The 18,661-nt window shown below is 36.8% G+C and overlaps 3 protein-coding genes across 8 annotated transcripts; 2 read left to right on the top strand and 1 right to left on the bottom strand.

Moving 5' to 3' along the window:
- LOC126802233 (caffeoylshikimate esterase-like) lies at window positions 1-2,405 on the bottom strand. The gene is made up of 6 exons (XM_050529827.1): window positions 2,287-2,405; window positions 2,104-2,136; window positions 1,883-2,012; window positions 1,624-1,770; window positions 1,378-1,508; window positions 1-791 (listed from the first exon to the last, which is right to left on the bottom strand). The coding sequence occupies exons 1-6, from the start codon at window positions 2,287-2,289 to the stop codon at window positions 291-293; spliced, it is 945 nt and encodes a 314-aa protein (XP_050385784.1). The 5' UTR covers window positions 2,290-2,405; the 3' UTR covers window positions 1-290.
- Window positions 2,406-3,046: 641 nt separating this feature from the next.
- Window positions 3,047-5,428, top strand: LOC126802234 (uncharacterized). 6 transcript variants are annotated; one of them, XM_050529828.1, is made up of 7 exons: window positions 3,047-3,108; window positions 3,637-4,181; window positions 4,281-4,458; window positions 4,538-4,624; window positions 4,726-4,765; window positions 4,957-5,037; window positions 5,110-5,428. In XM_050529828.1, exons 2-7 carry the CDS (start codon window positions 4,100-4,102, stop codon window positions 5,152-5,154), a joined length of 513 nt encoding a protein of 170 aa, XP_050385785.1. In that variant the 5' UTR covers window positions 3,047-3,108; window positions 3,637-4,099; the 3' UTR covers window positions 5,155-5,428. The 6 variants fall into 6 exon arrangements, 3 of the variants coding, with proteins under 3 accessions (XP_050385785.1, XP_050385786.1, XP_050385789.1); XM_050529829.1 differs by lacking the exon at window positions 3,047-3,108 and having other exon boundaries at window positions 3,139-3,754; window positions 4,052-4,181; XR_007672914.1 differs by lacking the exon at window positions 3,047-3,108 and having other exon boundaries at window positions 3,139-4,181; window positions 4,936-5,037.
- A 660-nt stretch (window positions 5,429-6,088) lies between these two features.
- LOC126803713 (uncharacterized) lies at window positions 6,089-12,539 on the top strand. Its single transcript, XM_050531467.1, has 8 exons — window positions 6,089-6,129; window positions 6,310-6,353; window positions 6,473-6,601; window positions 6,690-6,888; window positions 7,269-7,631; window positions 8,192-9,108; window positions 9,195-9,378; window positions 9,475-12,539. The coding sequence occupies exons 1-8, from the start codon at window positions 6,126-6,128 to the stop codon at window positions 12,537-12,539; spliced, it is 4,905 nt and encodes a 1,634-aa protein (XP_050387424.1). The 5' UTR covers window positions 6,089-6,125.
- Window positions 12,540-18,661: the final 6,122 nt, after the last annotated feature.

Raw genomic sequence — 18,661 nt, 5'->3', positions numbered from 1 at the left:
TACAACTGAGTTGGTGAAAGAGAATCGTTATTGAAAATACTGGATCCAGTGTCGACTAAAACACACTGCCTGGTTTTGATCTAGTTTCACAATGGGGAGTGTGGAGCACCATGTCTTTCATCATTTGTGTAATGAATTATACTGGTGGTGTTTTGTACTTTCTGTAAAACCTTTCACAAAGTAATTCCCGAAATACAAGGAAACAGAAAAACAAATCCAATAAACAAATATAATATCGTTTACTTCTTGCCGAGTATGTATTTGCTATAAACTTCTAACAAGGTTTGTTTTTATTGTTTGTCATTCTCCATCTTCAACTCTCCTTCCAACCTTGAATTTGCCATGGAACATCTCTTGTCTAACCAGCTGATTATGTCCGAAAACACAACCTCAATGTTCTCCAATGGCTCTCCATAGAGTAAACCATGCCACATTTCCGGGTACAACTTCAATGTCTTATCATAACTCGACGCAACCTCGTAGAGTTGTTTACTAGCCGATTTGTCGGTGACTTTATCATCTTCGCCATGGAGGATTAGGAACGGCAATGTGACCTCTTGAAGCCTTTGCTCAAGGTCTGTGCTGATCCTCAAGAGTTCAGTGCCGGTCTGCAGACGAGGCCGGCCTTTGTAACAGTAGGGGTTTTCCCTAACCTGTTGTCTGATCTCGGGTACTTTGAAAGCAAAATCGATGACATCATTTGTAGGGATTAACTTCCAAGTTGGAATAACCCTACAGAGCTGTGTCAAAACAGTGACCACAATAGGAGAAGGCCTCATTTCATCTGCAATCTGTTCTTACAAAAAAAGATTAAATTAGTTTCCGTTAGAAATTTGAAGGAATTCAAGAACAAACAAACAAACCTTGAACTAAAATTTGACTGTATGCTGCGTATGCTTTTGTGGACTGATTCAAACTATTTGCTGGACCATGCTTATTATACTAAATTAAACCAGATTTGACAACAATTATCGACAAGATACCATTTGTTTTTGTGATTAACATATGAATCTGGTCAACAAATACATTTTTTCAAAACTAAGTAATATAACATGACCGTGTATTTTTGGTGTATGTACGACCGTTAACCTAAAAGCTACTCAAAACCTGCAATCCCGAACTCTAAAGAACCTAGTGAGATTGGTTCAGTGAAAATATGCTAGACTCCAAGTGACAAGGACAATCTAACCCGGAAAACATCTATCCGCGAGGGACTGTACCTAAACATCCATTCACCCGGCCACTATTTTTTTAATCAGAGAAAACTCCAACAACAACAAATCCAATTAAAACGTGTGGGAACAAGAAAGGAGGGGTAGGAGACGAACAAAAAGAAGCGAAATGATTTTAGGCATTATTAGGGTGAGTGCTCTTTACCTTACACATGGGGGCAACTAAGACCGCACCATCCCAATATTCTGGCTTTTTCCTATGAACAAGCAGAGCCACAGCTCCTCCCATTGACTCTCCCAACAGATACCTCATCTTCCCTTTGTTCTCTTTGCTCTCTGATCAGTGAAAATTCAACCATGAATATCCAACACAAACATAATATCCACCAAGAAATAGGGTAGTGCTTGTTTCTTGTTCTATTTAGCTGCTGAGAATGAGAATTTTACTAACCACAAATGTTTGTGAAGTGAGAGGTGCAGTCATCGACAACATCATCAAAGCTTTGGACGTAGCCTTGAAGGCCTGCGGATTTTCCGTGGCCTTCATAGTCTATACCATATATGGCAAAGCCTGCTTTGGCTAGTCTGATTGCAGTACCTATATACATAACCATAGATATGATCGATCGTGAGTTTAGATAATATTGATGGCATGGGGAAATCAGAATTTGAAGGAGTGTATGTAGTTGATCCAAATAAGTAGTACTCACTGTTCATGGTGATGCTGCACTCCATGGCATATCCATGACAGATGAAGATCAAGGCTTTCGGGGGCTTGTTGTTTTCTGGGAGCCATTTGCATGTGAAAAGCTTCAATCCTCTAGAGTTCAAGATAAACTCCTGCAATACAACGATGATCGAACCATTAGAATCAGACAGACAGCAATATTTCGGAAAAGAAATAAGACCTCGAATCAGAAGTTGGGCTAACCTCTTCATATTTGACATTCCCCGTATCAATGTCCTGCAGAAAATCATAACCAGAACACATGCAAACAAATCAGAAAACAAACAAACACATAAAAATCAACATAATATTGAGAGAGACAGAGAGAGAGAGAGAAAGAGAGAGAGAGAGAGAGAGAGAGAGAGAGAGAGAGAGAGAGAAGGGTACCATAATATATCAGGAAGAACCGAAGAAGTGAATGAGTGAGAGAATTAGTGCAGAGAAAGATAGAGATTGAAGACTATATATAGGAATACAAGTTCTTGTAGAAGTGGATGGTTTTTTTTGTGTGTAGGAAAGTGGTGAGGTTTTACATCTCCACTACTATAATTGGAAGCCATCTTTTGGTGTCAACAGCTTCACCAAATTTTCAAACTCCTTATAATACCCATGTCCAGACAAGAAAAAACATGCAAACAAAAACACATAATGGGGTAGTATGGTAAAATACGCAGTAAAGTGAAAATATATCAGATCAGAGAATTGTAATGGGGACGTGGGATTGTGGGATACTAATTTCAACTCTGAGAGCTTGGTGCATAAATGAAAAACTGCCACACATCAACAGAGAACGAGGGAGGCGAAAGGAATGGCACGATGTCGGAGGTTATCGGAATTGATATGGGTTCCTTTAAAAGGAGGCACCGAACAAAGAATCAACCAAATTCAGAATCACTTTTACTAAGGTGAGGCTGCCGAGTTCTATTCGAGAAATAAGTATTTAATATCTATCGATTTGGTTCTTGATGTATGATATTCTGGGTTTTCTTTCAATTTCTTAGGGAAAGCAATTGTCTGCGGGTCTGGCTGCCGATTTCTATTTCAAATCCCTAATGTAATTGTAATTTCTTTTATCTCATATTCAATTTGATTCGTAAGTGCTTCTTGATCTCCGCACTAAATCTTTTCCTCTCTTTTTATAATTTCAGACTATTAACCTTCGTTTGATTCTGGGGTAGTTTGAATTGGCACGGTGGAGCAACTGTGGAGGTTTCTGATCACTCCTTAGTTTGTAAATTGTATGGTTCAATTTTAAAGTAAAATCTTCAGTAGTTTGTATTATGTAATCTTGATGATCACAGGGAATGTGTAGGGAGGCCTTTGCCATAGCAGGTCATCAAGCCTTAATAAATTTACTTCTAAAGAAAAAACAACTCTGTTTTTGGCTTCTCTCAAATCCTTTGGTATGTTTCTTGATGAATGAGATGCTTATGTTGTAACTTTTGGCATTTTTAGGCTTCTATAGCGTAGTTTAATGTGAGATTTGATCTTTATTGTAATTTGAGTAGACATGATTATTGATCTTCAACTGTTTCTAGGTACATGTCTAGCACTAATTATTTTTCAGTTCTTAGCAAATTGATAAAGATAAGCTCTATGTTTGCTGCACGTATTTGGGATGCTGGGATTGGATATGAAGATTGAATTTCCATTTATGCTACATAACATCACTCTCTTAGATTGATTTTGTTACACAGTTATCTATGCAATATTCAATCAAATGAAAATTCATTACAGGTGGCTCGGTTCAATTCAATCTATCCATGTGGTTTGGCATCATACATCAAAATTGCTAGAGAACTATTAGCAGATTCAAAAGGAATCCATGAATTCATTTGATGGCTTTACACCTTCAGTAAGTCACTCAGGGCAGAATATCAGTATGAAAAAGATTATCTGAATTTGTGTGTGTTTGTTAGCATTGAATCAACCTGATATATCCAATCCCATCATTCCATTTCATGTTTAAAAGAGATTATATGTAATTGTTCATCTACTTTTCATGCCACCAACAATATGATTTACATTCATTTCATTCCTTTTCCATTTATATTTTTATCGTGTGAGAGCTAACTTCTATATCTGCGTATTTGTTAAGATGCTTCCTACTGTTTACAAATTTGAAATTTATTTTTGTTGTTTCATTTTTTAGTTTTAGTTTTTACAAGCAATGAAAAATGATATGTAATCCACTCAACTAATGATGGCATACTTACAACGAAGACAAATTTTGGCAAGAAGATATGCACATTATCAAGCACAGAGGAAAGAGAGCACTAAAAGTATGGAGATAGAATTCAAAACTTTAAAATTTTCTACTTAGAACCTTAATTTCATTTGGAGCTACGTGTTTAATGGTGCTCATTTTCATTGGTTTGTAGGACACATAAACAAAAGTGTTTCGTTGTATTCAATCGGGTGGCGCAGGACAATATATGAAAAACAGAAATCTATCTCAATTCGTGCACCTGCTTGGCCAATGGGAATATCAATAAAGATGAACAGTCATGATCTTAGGAAAGTGATTTTGAAAGAATGGAACAAGAAGAAAGAAGAGCAGTAAGTTTTATTATTCTCTCTTACATTAAATTTACTAAAGAAAAAGGTATTTAACATTATTTATACGTGATTCCCACAGTTATCAGTATGAAAATGCACATCAAGAGTTGATGTCTCATTCGATTTCTTACATTAGACGAACAAAGAGAAAAGTACAACGAATTAGGTATCATTGTCGTGCCTTATTTAATGTATCAAGAAAATTACATCTTTATCTTATTTTTCCGATTTGTTATACCGAATAATAATGTTAACGTGTACCACCAGGAGAAAAATGCAGTGTATGAATACATCTTTCCTCGATAAGGTATTAAGCTATTAAACCAAACTATTAAACCCTGAAATTTTGATGAAACCTAATTCACACTTTTTAATGTAACCTAAATTGCATTTGGTTCCTTATGCCTGTTGAATTCACACTTTTTAATGAAACCTGATTTGCATTTGGTTCCATATCAACCTATTGCCATTTTGAAGCTCTGGTCATTGATGTTATAGTTCTACATGCAACGGACTGTTCAGAATTTAAGCAACAATTGGAGCAAGGCTGTTGCAATAAAAAAAATGTCAAATGTGCTGGTACGTTTTCAAAGTTTATCTCAGTTAGTTATTTAATCAGTACCAATCTTATATTCCTACAATCAATTGTAGATTGAAGATCGAGTGCAAGAAAACGGATGGCTAAAGTGGACTTAATGAAAACGTTTTGGACTTCATATGCTTCAAAAACAAAAAGGAACCTGGCATGGATACAGTTGGCTGCTGGAGGACATTTACAACTTATGTGTATAGGAAAAAAAGTAAAACATGTTACAGCAGTATACTGTTTGTCTTAGTTACTTTAACCTTTCAAAATTTCATTATACCATCTTTCATTAGTCTTGCTAGCATGACCTTGGATAACTTCAGTGTCTACTACCTAGATGTTTGTGGTGTTAAATTGGTTTGTATATAGTAGCATATTGCAGTTTCTTCCTCTGTAGCTTCTACCTTTGTATTTGGGGATTTCTGTTCATGCTTTCAGCATAAATGAAATATTTTCTGACGAAAAAAAAATTACAACTAAATCATCTTAAAATGAATTAAGGAATGGACATGACTTACCAATTTACTTTCACTGTTGAAACCAACAGTTTTGAAGATAAACTTGCCAATAAATAATCAATAGCCTGATGGGGAAACACCTAAAAAATAATCTTTTTTTTGTGTGTTAAGTTCCGCATGCAAGTACATTTCAAAAGGAACAAAAGAGAGTAGAGGAAACAAATGTCCCACGATCTCCATATGAAGAGGACGAACAACTGTCGGTTTGGTGCACGACCTCAAGCTATGACGTGGGATACAATAGGTGTACATATTATTTTTTTCATCAAAATTCACCCGTCTCAATTTGCAGTTCATATGAAAGAAGAAAAGCTAAGGACATCACACTCAGTGGGAAAAAGAAACTGGGAAAAAGAACATCACAGTCAATGATCACTCAATCACTTAAGGTGAGACTGAACATATGATTTTGAGTCATTTTGTGATTCTATTTTCTATTGATTTTGGGTGTTTCATTGTTATGGTTTCTCTTTGAAGGTTTTCTATGTGTTACTCTTGGTTATTGGATATAATCCATGTCTGATGATCGGAGTTGCGTTGAAGACTAGATGAAACTTTAAGGAATGGGTGAGTTCTATTACAAACACTAAATCTCTATAGATTTCTTTTTCTTCAGTTGTGGTTTGTCATGCACCTATCTTTTTTTTTATCGCTAATATTGTTCTTTCGCAACTCGATCTCTTAGTAACTACATGGCTTCTTTTAAAAGTTTTGGAATTACGTTTGATGGGTAAAGTGGATTTTCAGATTTTATGGATATGGTTTCTTCATCACATCCTCTGCCATACCAGGTAGCATCATGTATTTTATCCTTCACTACATACAATGAAACAATGTTTATGAGTTTTAAAAAATATACAATGATCGATGTTTCATACGTAATACGTAAGTACTATAATTGAATGTATAGGGATCATCCCATGTTCAAGCAACCAATGTAGGGAATCGAAGTACAAATATATTCCAAGGAGAGAGGAGACGATCAACGAGTTCTTCACAAGCTACATTACAACAACCTCACATACTGAATGAAAATCAGGTCAATTCTCATTTGTTACGTCTAAGACATTTGAGAAGTTCATAACCTTCCTAAATATATATATTTTTAAATAAAATTTCATTCACAGGAACACACCCGCGTTCGTGCTCTAGATGTACAAAGACAGCGGAGAACTAATTATCAAAGAGAGAGGCGACAAGCATTGAGCTCTTCACAACGGGTGGAACTTTTAGCTCAAAGACGTGCTAATTACCACATGCGGAGGCAGTCGCGAAATATATGTGCGGAGGACACAACCAGGACAAACCAAATGGAAACAATTGCCGGTAACTTACTACAAGAGAAACAATTACAACAGTTTTGTATGGCCAATTTTGAACATGTATATTTTTCACTTATGTTGATGGCCTACATGTAAAAGCTTTTGCATATACATGTGTCATACATATACCTGAAAGCACCAGAGTTTATTGAAAGCACCATAGTTCTGATGTTGTATACCATAACCTACATAAGTTTAAGAAATAAGTTTGCTATGTTGACAATGGGTTCCAACTGTGTACGCATACCAAGACACATGAAAATCAAAATCATGTCAGAGTTTAATCTAAATTATATTTACACAACTGAAAAGTGTTGTCGTTTTGTTTGATACTTTATGTTTTACTTTATTCACCAATACATCTACTATACCTGCAAATCATAGGTCAAGAACAGGGAAATCAGTCTAACCATCAAAGCACAACACTTTCAAGAAGAGAGATTCAGAGACAGCGGCGTCGAATAAGTCAACGAGCAAGTCAAAGAATTAGTAGAGCCTCAATGAATCGAACACAACGAGATGAATATCTAGCAAGACGACGAGCTCATTATCATGGTCAACAAGTCCAACAACATGATACAAATATTATGGGGCAAACTTCAAATAATGAGGATAACACCCGAGAGCCAATTAGAATGCGCTTAAGGCATATACGCCAACTGGCACGGTCAGATATGTCGCAAATACCAAATCATGTGATTTTTGAAAACTCTACGAACAATAGCAATGCCATTGTTGTGAATGAAGGTATTACAACTAGGAGAAAATTTTAAAAAATTATCAGAGTCTTTAATATTTTGTATGTCTTGCTCTAATATATGAAATCTTTTGGGATCTTTAAAATACTTTTGTATTATCCTTAAATATTTTATTGATCAACATATCTATTGTACGTGTAAAACTTAGGTATTGGTGAAAACAACCAGTCCAACCATCCAATTAGAGCATCTTTTGAAAGAGAGATTCCTAGCGTGCAGTATTTTACAAGTCAAATAATTTGTAATCAACAAGATGCTTATCTTGCACAAGATCTCCGCCATACAGTCCAACCTCATGTAGTGGCTAATGGGCAAACTTCAAATCATGAAGATAACATTCAAGATTCAAGTAGGATGCGCTTAAGCCATATACGTCAATTGGCACGTTCGAATAGGTCGCAAGTACTTAATCATGGACTTAACGAAAACTCTAGAAATAATGCTGGAGTACTACTACATGGAGGTATTAATTTTATAACATTCATATATTCATCAATCTTTTTTTCTTTTCAATTGTTAGTACACTTAATTGCATGTTCATTATAACAGGAACCTCTGATAACCAAATCCCTCAAGACCATGGTTTTCCCCGTGTACGTCTTGGAGCTAGACGTCGGGGACCTCATAATTGTGCCCGAAATTTTCATGAGAGCATTGGAGTTACAAAACTGCACTTGCCAGAACCAACGACATGTCCACATTGTTATGCTCGCCTATTCCATCACGAAAGTAAAGACATGTGTTGCAAAAATGGTCGTACTATCCTTCCTCCGATACAATCTCCTCTAGAAATGATCGAGCTATTCTCTGCTAATACTCCACAAGGGTCACATTTTAGGCAAAATGTGAGGGCCTATAACCATGTATTTGCATTCACGTCCATGGGTGTACACGTCGATCAAAATCTAGCGACAGGTGGTGGGACTTTCACATTTCGTGCTCAAGGATCTGTTTATCATAAGATAGGAAGTCTTATACCAGATGGGGATAATCGACCGAGATTTCTACAATTGTACATATACGACACAGACCACGAAGTGGACAATCGTATGCTAGAAAATGAAGCATTGCATAGAGATGTGGTTGAGAGGATACAACAAATGTTGCACGCCCATAATCCATTTGTGCAAACATTTCATCACTTGGCTGAACGTCAAGATTTGCAAAATTGCAGACTTATTATCAGAGAGCAAGCTGCAAACCAACGCCAGTATACATTGCCTTCGGCTTCCCAAGTTGCTGCAATAATTGTGGGAGAGGATGAAAATGAAACTCTTAGGGGTCGCAATATCATGGTGAAAACAAGACAAGGTCAACTACTAAATATCTCAGATTGTGCTGGTTACTATGATCCCTTACAATATCCATTACTACTTCCATATGGTACATACGGATGGGACGTGAATAGTCGAAATAATAATGGCCGGAAACTGACATGTCGTGACTTTTACGCCTACATTTTACAGGTAAAAAAAAAATTTTTTTTTGGTATTTTCAATATCAATTCAAATTATATATGTATATTAGTGTTAAGTAGAGTTTTTCATTTCAGATACGTCAACATGATGAATCAATTTTACTGCGAGGTGGTCGTCTGTTACAACAATACGTTGTTGACAATTATATCAAGATTGAAACTCATAAATTAAGATGGATCCGTTCCAATCAGACTAAATTACGACGAGAGTTGTATAATGGACTACAAGACTCGCTGAACGCTGGAGAAAATAATGCAGGTGAATTTCTTACCATGTAGTAGTAGTAGTAACATGTAATGGATGGTTTAGTATATCAAGCACTGAAAATCTTCATGCAAAATGTCTTCTCAATAGGTAACATTGGTCGTACGACCGTCTTGCCATCATCGTTTATTGGAAGCCCACGTGATATGAACCAGAGATATCAAGATGCAATGGCTTTGGTTCAAAAATATGGTAAACCAGACATATTTCTCACAATGACATGCAATCCAAATTGGGAAGAAATAAGAGCTGAGTTATTACCGGGTCAAATATCACAAGATCGTCCAGATTTGACCACACGAGTATTTCGTGCCAAATTTGAAGAGTTAAAGAATGATGTAATCAAGAGAGCAGTCTTGGGTACGGTGGTTGCATATGTATATGTCATCGAATTCCAGAAACGTGGTCTCCCACATGTTCATATGCTTCTTATGCTAAGTGAAGATGATAAGTTGAACAACCCTGATGATTATGACCGTGTTGTCCGTGCTGAAGTACCAAATCAAGACGATGAGCCAGAGTTGTATACTGCAGTGTTGGGACACATGATACATGGTCCATGTGGACCACTAAATCGCAGGTCCCCCTGTATGAAGCATGGGACTTGCAAACGGGGTTATCCGAAGCCTTTTTCAGACTGCACCGTTCAAGGCAATGATTCTTACCCTGTGTATCGTAGGCGAGACAATCAACTTCACATGCGGTATGATCTTAATGAGAATCCAACAGTGGATAACAGGTGGGTTATTCCATACAACCCTTGGCTACTAAAAAAATATGATTGCCATATCAATGTTGAAGTTTGTTGTAGTATTAAGAGTGTCAAGTATTTGTACAAATATGTCTATAAGGGACCAGACAGAGTGACATTCCAAGTCCGACCAGAGGACAGTCAAGATGAAATAAGAAATTTTGTTGATGCAAGATGGGTTTGTGCACCAGAAGCTTTATGGAGGATATTCAAGTTTTTGATGAATCGAATATATCCATCGGTGCAAAGACTGCAAATTCATCTTCCAGATGGACATAGTGTTGTCTTTGATCCCAATGAGACAATAACAGACATTCTGGAAAATGCCAGAAACTCAATGACAATGCTTACCGAATTCTTTACAAAAAATCTATACTATGAAGCAGCGCGTCAGTACTTATACCGAGAGTTTCCAGAACGGTTCACGTGGGATGGAGGAAACAAGGCATGGGAAGCAAGGGGGACAAACCAAAAAGTAATTGGAAGAATATATACAGTGTCGCCTACAGAGGGAGAGAAGTTCTACTTGCGTGTGCTTCTTAATCATGTTAGAGGATCAATATCATTTGAGGATTTGAGGACAGTCGATGGCATCTTGCAACCAACGTTTAAGAAGGCAGCTGAACGACGGGGTTTGTTGGAAGATGATGATAGTATTAGACAATGTCTACGTGAGGCCTCTAACATACGTATGCCTTCATCTTTAAGAAGGTTGTTTGTCACCATCTTAGTATTTTGCGACCCGCATGGGATACGAAGTTTGTGGCATGAATTTTATCCCTTCATGATAGAAGACTATCCTTCTTCAAGCACCACATGGAATGCACCCATGACAAATAAACTCTTAAAAGACTTGAACAGATTGTTGGTGCAGTATAGTAAGTCTGTTTCTAACTATGATTTGCCAGAAGTGACGGAAGATGGGGAGGAAGAGTTAGCACTGCCAGGGATGATAGAAGATGAGATGTCAGTTATTATACCACAAGAAGATCATGATGCGGTTCATCAATTAAATGAGGATCAAGCTCTTGCATTTAACTCGATAAAAACTGTTATCGAGGGTTGTGAAAATGCAATATTTTTTGTCGATGGTCCAGGAGGAACTGGAAAAACATACTTATATCGTGCATTGTTAGCAAACTTGAGAAGTAATCATCATATTGTGTTGGCAACTGCAACTTCAGGAATTGCGGCAACGATACTACCTGGTGGGAGGACGGCACACTCTCGGTTTAATATCCCTCTAAAACTTTATGCTGATTCTAGATGCAACATTAGTAAACAGTCTGATTTAGCAAAGTTGATAAGAAGATCATCGGCAGTTATTTTGGATGAAGCACCAATGTTGAACCAGTTTGCATTTGAAGCTCTAGACAAGACTTTTAAGGACATTACAGACTCAGATTTGTCATTTGGAGGAAAGGTTATGATTTTTGGTGGAGATTTTCGACAAGTTCTTCCTGTAGTCCCTAAGGGTACTAGGTGTCAGCTGGTGGAAGCAAGTTTAGTTAAAGCTTCATTTTGGAAGGATGTTAAGATTCTTCGTCTGAGACATAATATGAGATCCATCAATGATCCTGAGTTCTCAGATTTTTTACTTCAAGTGGGCAATGGAGAAACACAAACTATGCTTGAAGACATGATACAATTGCCTGCACCAATGGTCATACCATGGGAGGGTGAAGAGTCAATCAACCAATTGATTAATGAAGTATTTCCTGATTTGGATAGCCATGTAAATGACCCTTCTTATATGGTTGAAAGGGCAATAATAACTCCAAAGAATGATGATGTGGATGTACTCAACGAAATGATCATACAACGGGTTTCAGGACCACAACGCACCTTATACTCTTTTGACTCGGTGGAGGATGACACAAGAAATCTGTACCAACAGGAATTCTTAAATTCAATTTCACCTTCTGGTATGCCACCGCATCAATTGACTATTAAAAAAGGTGCTCCACTTATGCTTTTAAGAAATATTGACCCAAACATGGGGTTGTGCAATGGTACGAGATTAACTTGCCGTGGATTATATAATAACCTCATCGATGTAGAAATTATCGCTGGTCAATTTGCGGGTACAAGAGTTTTCTTACCGAGAATTGCTCTAAAGAGTAGAGAAGATTCTGGACTCCCTTTTGTGTTGATAAGGAAACAATTTCCTGTAAAGTTGAGTTTCGCCCTCACCATTAACAAATCACAAGGCCAAACAATACCGAATGTGGGTATTTATCTTCCAGACCATGTATTCAGTCATGGACAGTTATACGTGGCTTTATCAAGAGGAGTATCAAAGGCTACAACCAAAATTTTGGTTAGAAAAGGCTCATTAGAAGGCGAGGAAGGGGTTTTCACTGCAAATGTGGTGTATAAAGAGATATTGCTTCCTTCTGGATAATGTGATCTCACAAGGTAAATTTAATGTCTTTATTATTTTGGTAACCATGTTCAGCTAATAAAGCTCCAAACCTAAGCAACTTATATTTTGCAGGTTCTCATGGATAAGCTGTGCAACACCGTACCCGACGCTTTGATTTGGGTGACTTAACGCATTAAAATACGTAAGTTAATAGGTTTGGTTTGTTGTTTGTCTAGGTATTTTAATTGTTTAGTGATAGTATGGAGGATAAATTAAGAAACTGTAATGCTTGATTTGCAAGAGTATAGATTTCTAACCAAGTCTTTTTATAATCAAAATTCTCGCGAGATCAAGGAGATTTTCTAAACTTTAGAATATTTTAAAAACAAACCATGGATACTTGCAATAAAACATTCATTAAGCGTATAAAAAATGATAGATACTATGTACAATGTAATTCCGACAAATTGACTTTCTAAGGCGCATTCACAAACACATAATCTTTATTAAGTATGAATCTAAATATTGTTTAAAAGAGCCAGAAGAATACTAATTCGCACACGCGAGTGCGACCTCACACGAATGCATTGCACGTGTTTGAAAATTAAGTACTTAGTTGTAATCTTTGGATTAAATACCTTAAGGAATCAAAGGCAATGAGAGTTGTGATACTATCGCATATCAAAAAATCAAGAGCAATGCCGTTAATTATCGACACTACTAGCAATGTCCTACTGATTTTATCCAACATGTAAAAACACTGGATTTTGGTTTTTTTTTAAAGGGATTTGGTATGTATTAAAATGTTAGGTTTAAAAACTAAAAAACGGAGATTATGGAGTAAAAGTTGTCAAATATAGAGATTTCGACCAAATATACTTTAATTTTAAACTTAAAATTGTTCTATAATCGGCGAGATTTTCTTAATAATTGCAATGTAATATTGCTCCTCAGTAAATGTAGAAAAAAATATATGCACACGCGTGAGCGCGGCCCTTCCGCACGTGCATCGCACGGGCAGGAAGGCTAGTATATATAGGAGGGAGCTAAGATTTGGCGTGTTATATTATGGTCAACTTTGCACCTTATTCACAGTTTGGACTTTCCAGAAGATGAAGAAGAGCCTCTCTAATTATAAAGTTCAAACTTTTTTTTTTTTGAGAAGGATAAAGTTCAAAGAACTTAAGAGGGTGTATTCAACTCTGATTTCAAATGATTTTGATTGATTTATTATAATCAACGGATTCTGAAAATCCATTGATTATTTCAACTCCACATAGATTTAGTCAGATTTCATTGTATTGTATTGACCAGATTTATCTTGATTTGCTTGGATTTCACAAATGCATGTATGATTTTTATATTATTATTAAATAATAAAATATAGAACATGGAGAATTAATAAGTTGGTTATCTTTTTTAACAAATTACAAAATAATAATGTATTTTACAAAGTAATAAAAATATAAAAACAATTAAATATATTCATCCATTCCGACCTCATTGTCATCATAATCTTCATGATCCCTCTTATTCGCATTGTCCTCATTATTTTCATTCGCATTGCCTTCAATATCATTGTTATCTTCTTGACTTTCATTATCACCATTCCGTGGTCTATTTTCCCACATAGCTTCAACAATAGTTTCCAAGCATTAGCCTATGCTCTTTGTTGTAGTTGACTTTGAGAAAGTAGTTCAAGATTCTCGTCTTCCATACCAAGTTCTTCATCATTTTCTATTTCAGGAGAAAATTCATCGGAACGACATTCTTTATTACAACTATTAGTACAATTATAAAAATAACCATCATTTCTTTTTTGCCTACAACAATTATACCAAATCACAAGAAAAACCCATAAAATTGATTTGAGCAATTAAAATAAAACACATGATTAAAATAAGAACATAAAAATTTTCGATCTTATTGAGAGAGAGAGAGAGAGAGAATACATCAAAATCTCATGTCTAGATGCTTGATTTCTAACAAGCATGATATAGTGTAAAAATACTTCAAAATCCAACAAAATCAACTAATAAATGAAATCATTCAAAATCAATCGATTTTTGAATACCATCAGAATTCATAGGAGTTTTTGAAATCTTAATTGAATACTTTGAGATTTCAATGGATTGTTTAAAATCTTAATTGAATACCACAAGATTTCAAAAAATTCTTCAAATACAAGAAAATCCTATAAAATCCTAGTTGAATACAGCCTCCTTAAATTGATGAAAACAAATTGACACAACTGTAAAAGGCAAGGACAAGGAGATGTTTTGCCTCCTATTTGATGAATCTGCCTATGCCTTTCAGTTTTTATGTGCACCGTGAATGATAAGACTTTTGCCTTTCAAGTCTCAACCGTCTTTTCTGGGGTAAATTAATTTCTTCCCAATTTTGCCCTTCATTCATGCTTCTCTCATTCTCTCTGTTACTACTAGATATGTTTTGATCTCCGGTCCTTAACTCCTTCCCCCCCCCCTCTTCCCTTCTCTTTAATTTCATGCCTATGAATCACCGATAAAGCCCTTGTTTCCAAGAGAATCAGGTCAGGCCTCTGTTTCAGGGAGAATCCAGATCAAGTCAATAAGTTTCTTCTCCAATTCATGCTCCATCGATGATTTCAACTATCCACTCAATAACCCGTCGACAAAGGAACAAGGCAGATTAGAAAAGTCACCGCTAAACCCTAATCAGATAATCAGGGCAAAGAGGGAAAATAAACTTTGTTGCCCGACTTGATGAAGAGTCAACAATTGCCAACAGGCCTAGTCGATCAATTTTTAATCGGCAACAAAATTAAGCACTGCATGAATTTTGGGATGATACACAGGCAAGACCGTGGTCTCCCCCCTAAGAGACTGCACCTATACTTTAGAGATTGGAAGTAAAATAAAGGGTTTCTTATTTTAAAAAAAAAAGTCATACTTCATACATGAAATTAGAAAAAAAAATAAGGTAAAATTTCAAAATTATAAAAAAAAAAAACAGATTCCTAAATTTCTTATAGCGTTGCCATTAAAGTTGGAAGTATTTATATGAATGTCACTATGGCTATCTCTCAGCCTGAAATAATAATTAGTCTTTGAACCAATATCGCATCTACGCTTGTAGATGCCTCAGTGAGGAGGTGCAGGGTGAAGGCGGGTTCATCGGCGTAGTTTGTAGGTTTAGTGGAGGCACTAGATTGTCGGCGTGGGGTTGACACGTGGTATGCAGAAGCAAGGGAGGTGTAGAGTGGAGGTGCGAGATCTTTAGTGAAGGGTGGAGTCATGATTTGCAGACACAGTGAAGGGGCAGGGTAAAGGTGCAGGGTGGAGGCGTGAGAGATCAGAGTCGTGGTTTGACAATGGAGGCGCGGGGTGGAGGCGAGTGGAGGTGTAGGGTTGAGACGTGAGTTCGGAGTCGTGGTTTGACAATGGAGGCGTGGGATGAAGACACAGGGTGGAGGTGAGGGGTTGAGACGTGGGGTGGAGGCGTAAGTTCACTACACTCAATTGGAGAAGATGTAGATATGGGTGCCCATCAGAAATCCAAATTCCAACCCCTTCAGTCCTTCGCCCCTTCTTGTGTTTTTGATTTGGTATCATGTCTCATATTTACCCGTCGCACTATCCATCACACTACTAGCCACACTACCAGTCACACTAACTCTCTACCGTGACAGGTAGTAGTGTGACTGGTAGTGTGATAGCTAGTGTGACAGGCAGACATGTAGTGCGACTGGTGGTGTTCTGTACAACAACATGAGTGTCGATATTTGGATCGTATAAGTTGATTTGAGAAATTTAAGATCACATAACAATAAACAAAGGTTAATTATTTCTAATCATTCTTTTTCTTCTTGTCACAACATAGTCACATAAAACAATGTGACAATGGGTGTGGAATGTAGTGTGACAACAGATGTGATAGGTAGTGTGACAGGGGTGTGATAGGTAGTGTGACAGGGGTGTGACAGTTAGTGTAAAAAGTAGTGTGACAACGGGTGTGATAAGTTGTGTGAAAGAAGGTGTAACAATTAGTGTGATACGTAGTGTGACCGTGAGTGTGACAACGGATGTGACAAAGGGTGTGATAGGTTATGCGACAAGTTGTGTGACAGAGGATGTGACAAGTAGTGTGACAAGTAGTGTGACAGCGGGTGTGACAACAAGTGTGACAGTTAGTGTGATATGTAGTGTGACAGTGGGTGTGACAGCGAGTGTGAATAGAGTGTTACAGTGGGTGTGACATGCCGAGAGGAATTTATTTAATATGCGAAATTGTGTTAAAATTCAAAAGAAATTGGTATGAGTATGCTCATAATGAAGAGAATAACTAGAATTAGAGAACTTTGAGCACCAGTTTCGCCAAAATTGCTTGTAGCACCGTCATCGACGGCGGCAGCCCATTGCAAGGGTTGTTGCGCCTTGTACGGTGGTCGATTCGAAATGGGTAGGGTATCAAATGAAATAGGGGATATAGATCTTTCCAACGGTACCAACCACACTCAAATCTATCGCTGGATGGTAAAGTTATGGCTGAAATAAGAAAAAAAAAAGAGTGTAAGAAAGGGTAAAACAGGCGGAAACAATATAAAAAATTGACTACTTTCTAATTTTGTGTAAAACTTGTTAACTATTTTATAATTTCAATTAAAATGAGACAATATTTTTTTAATGGGAAAATAAATTGTGATTTTTTTCTAATTTTATAACGTGGGATTGTTTTTTCTAATTTACCCTAAAATAAATCAACTTGACACGAAGCGACCTATATTGTATTGTTTTTGGTATAACTAATTAGGATATAATGTGGATATATCTCTCAACTCATGTAGAACAATACTCTAACTCTTTGATTTAGGCCTTAAACTTAGGATCTGACTTCTTTGATTTTCAAGGTTGTCTCTGATAGAATATTAGAGATGGATAACAAACTAATTAGTTGAAAATTGGTGCAAAGAATGTGGGCAAGGCTTTCCTATATATTTTTTATTCGGGTGTGATTCTTTTTTTTTTTTAGAAAAAGAAACTTGTATTTCACCAAAATAATATTACAATTACACTAAGACTATTAGTCACATGACTATCGCAAGAAGCAATAAATATAAGTCAAGAAGACCCAATCCCAAACCAATAATAGCCCAATTCCAGAAGTAGCCGATAATCTACTCGCCGTCAATCTCAAGAAAACCGTTTCAATAGCATCACATACCAAAATATCCGGCATATTTATAGAGACAACCTCCCTATTACATTGACACCAAAAAAAAACCGACTTTTAAAAAATTCTTAAAAATGACATGCACCATAAACATGTGCATTCAATGACACGACCAAACCCTTCCTACCGACACCTAAACCCTTGCATGAGCAAGGGATGACAACAGAAAAAAGAAAAGAAAAAAAACAAGAACAAAGGCAGTTATGCCAATGTGGATAAGAACAAAGGCAGTCATGTCAATGTGGTGGTTAATGAGGATGATTCTGATTATGTACTTAATGTTGCATCTAATTGTGTTGTATGTGCCGATGATCTTAATTCATGGCTTTTGGACAGTGGTTGCTCTCCACATATGTGTCGGAATCGTCATTGGTTTGCTACATTGGATACAAATGTTACAGGTAAGGTGTACATGGGTGATGATTATCCACATGAATGAAAAGGAGTTGGAACAATCAAGTTGAAGCTCCATGATGGTGTAGTTAGAGAACTGAAATATGCATGGTATGTTCCTGAGCTTGGGAATAACTTGATTTCTATGGGAGTCTTAGAAGCAAGTGGATACAGAATTGTCATGGAGAATGGTGTTGTGAAAGTGTCAAGATGAGCTTTAGTACTAATGAAAGGAAACCGAATTTGTCATTTGTATTTGTTGCACGGAGAAACAGTAATAGGTGATGTTGCTGCTGTGAACGTATGTAAAGATGATGATGACACTAAGCTTTGGCATATGAGGCTTGGGCATGCAGGAGAAAAAGCTCTTCAAGGATTAGTGATAAAAGGGCTATTAAAAGGAGCAAAAACTTGCAAGCTTGGATTTTGTGAGTACTGTGTTTTAGGCAAGCAGACAAGGGTGAAGTTTGACACCGCGGTACATCAAACGAAAGGCATTCTTGATTATGTGACCTAAGATGTTTGGGGACCGACAAAAACAGCTTCTATGAGTGGTC

This window comes from Argentina anserina, chromosome 7 (genome assembly GCF_933775445.1).
Source record: "Argentina anserina chromosome 7, drPotAnse1.1, whole genome shotgun sequence".
In the NCBI taxonomy this organism is placed as follows: Eukaryota; Viridiplantae; Streptophyta; class Magnoliopsida; order Rosales; family Rosaceae; genus Argentina; species Argentina anserina.
This window is presented reverse-complemented; position numbering and strand designations above follow the sequence as displayed.

Bases quoted from the DNA above. Each gene is read 5' to 3' on its own strand.
- LOC126802233 (XM_050529827.1), bottom strand. The intron at 1,771-1,882 runs GTGAGTACTACT...TTATGTATATAG, and splicing joins GTGCAGCATCACCATGAACA to GTACTGCAATCAGACTAGCC. The intron at 1,509-1,623 runs GTTAGTAAAATT...TTCACTGATCAG, and splicing joins TCACTTCACAAACATTTGTG to AGAGCAAAGAGAACAAAGGG.
- LOC126802234 (XM_050529828.1), top strand. From the start codon at position 4,100: ATGATGGCATACTTACAACGAAGACAAATTTTGGCAAGAAGATATGCA. The intron at 4,625-4,725 runs GTATCATTGTCG...GTGTACCACCAG, and splicing joins AGAAAAGTACAACGAATTAG to GAGAAAAATGCAGTGTATGA. The intron at 4,766-4,956 runs GTATTAAGCTAT...TTGATGTTATAG, and splicing joins ATACATCTTTCCTCGATAAG to TTCTACATGCAACGGACTGT.
- LOC126803713 (XM_050531467.1), top strand. The intron at 7,632-8,191 runs GTATTACAACTA...TCATTATAACAG, and splicing joins TGCCATTGTTGTGAATGAAG to GAACCTCTGATAACCAAATC. The intron at 9,379-9,474 runs GTGAATTTCTTA...TCTTCTCAATAG, and splicing joins CGCTGGAGAAAATAATGCAG to GTAACATTGGTCGTACGACC.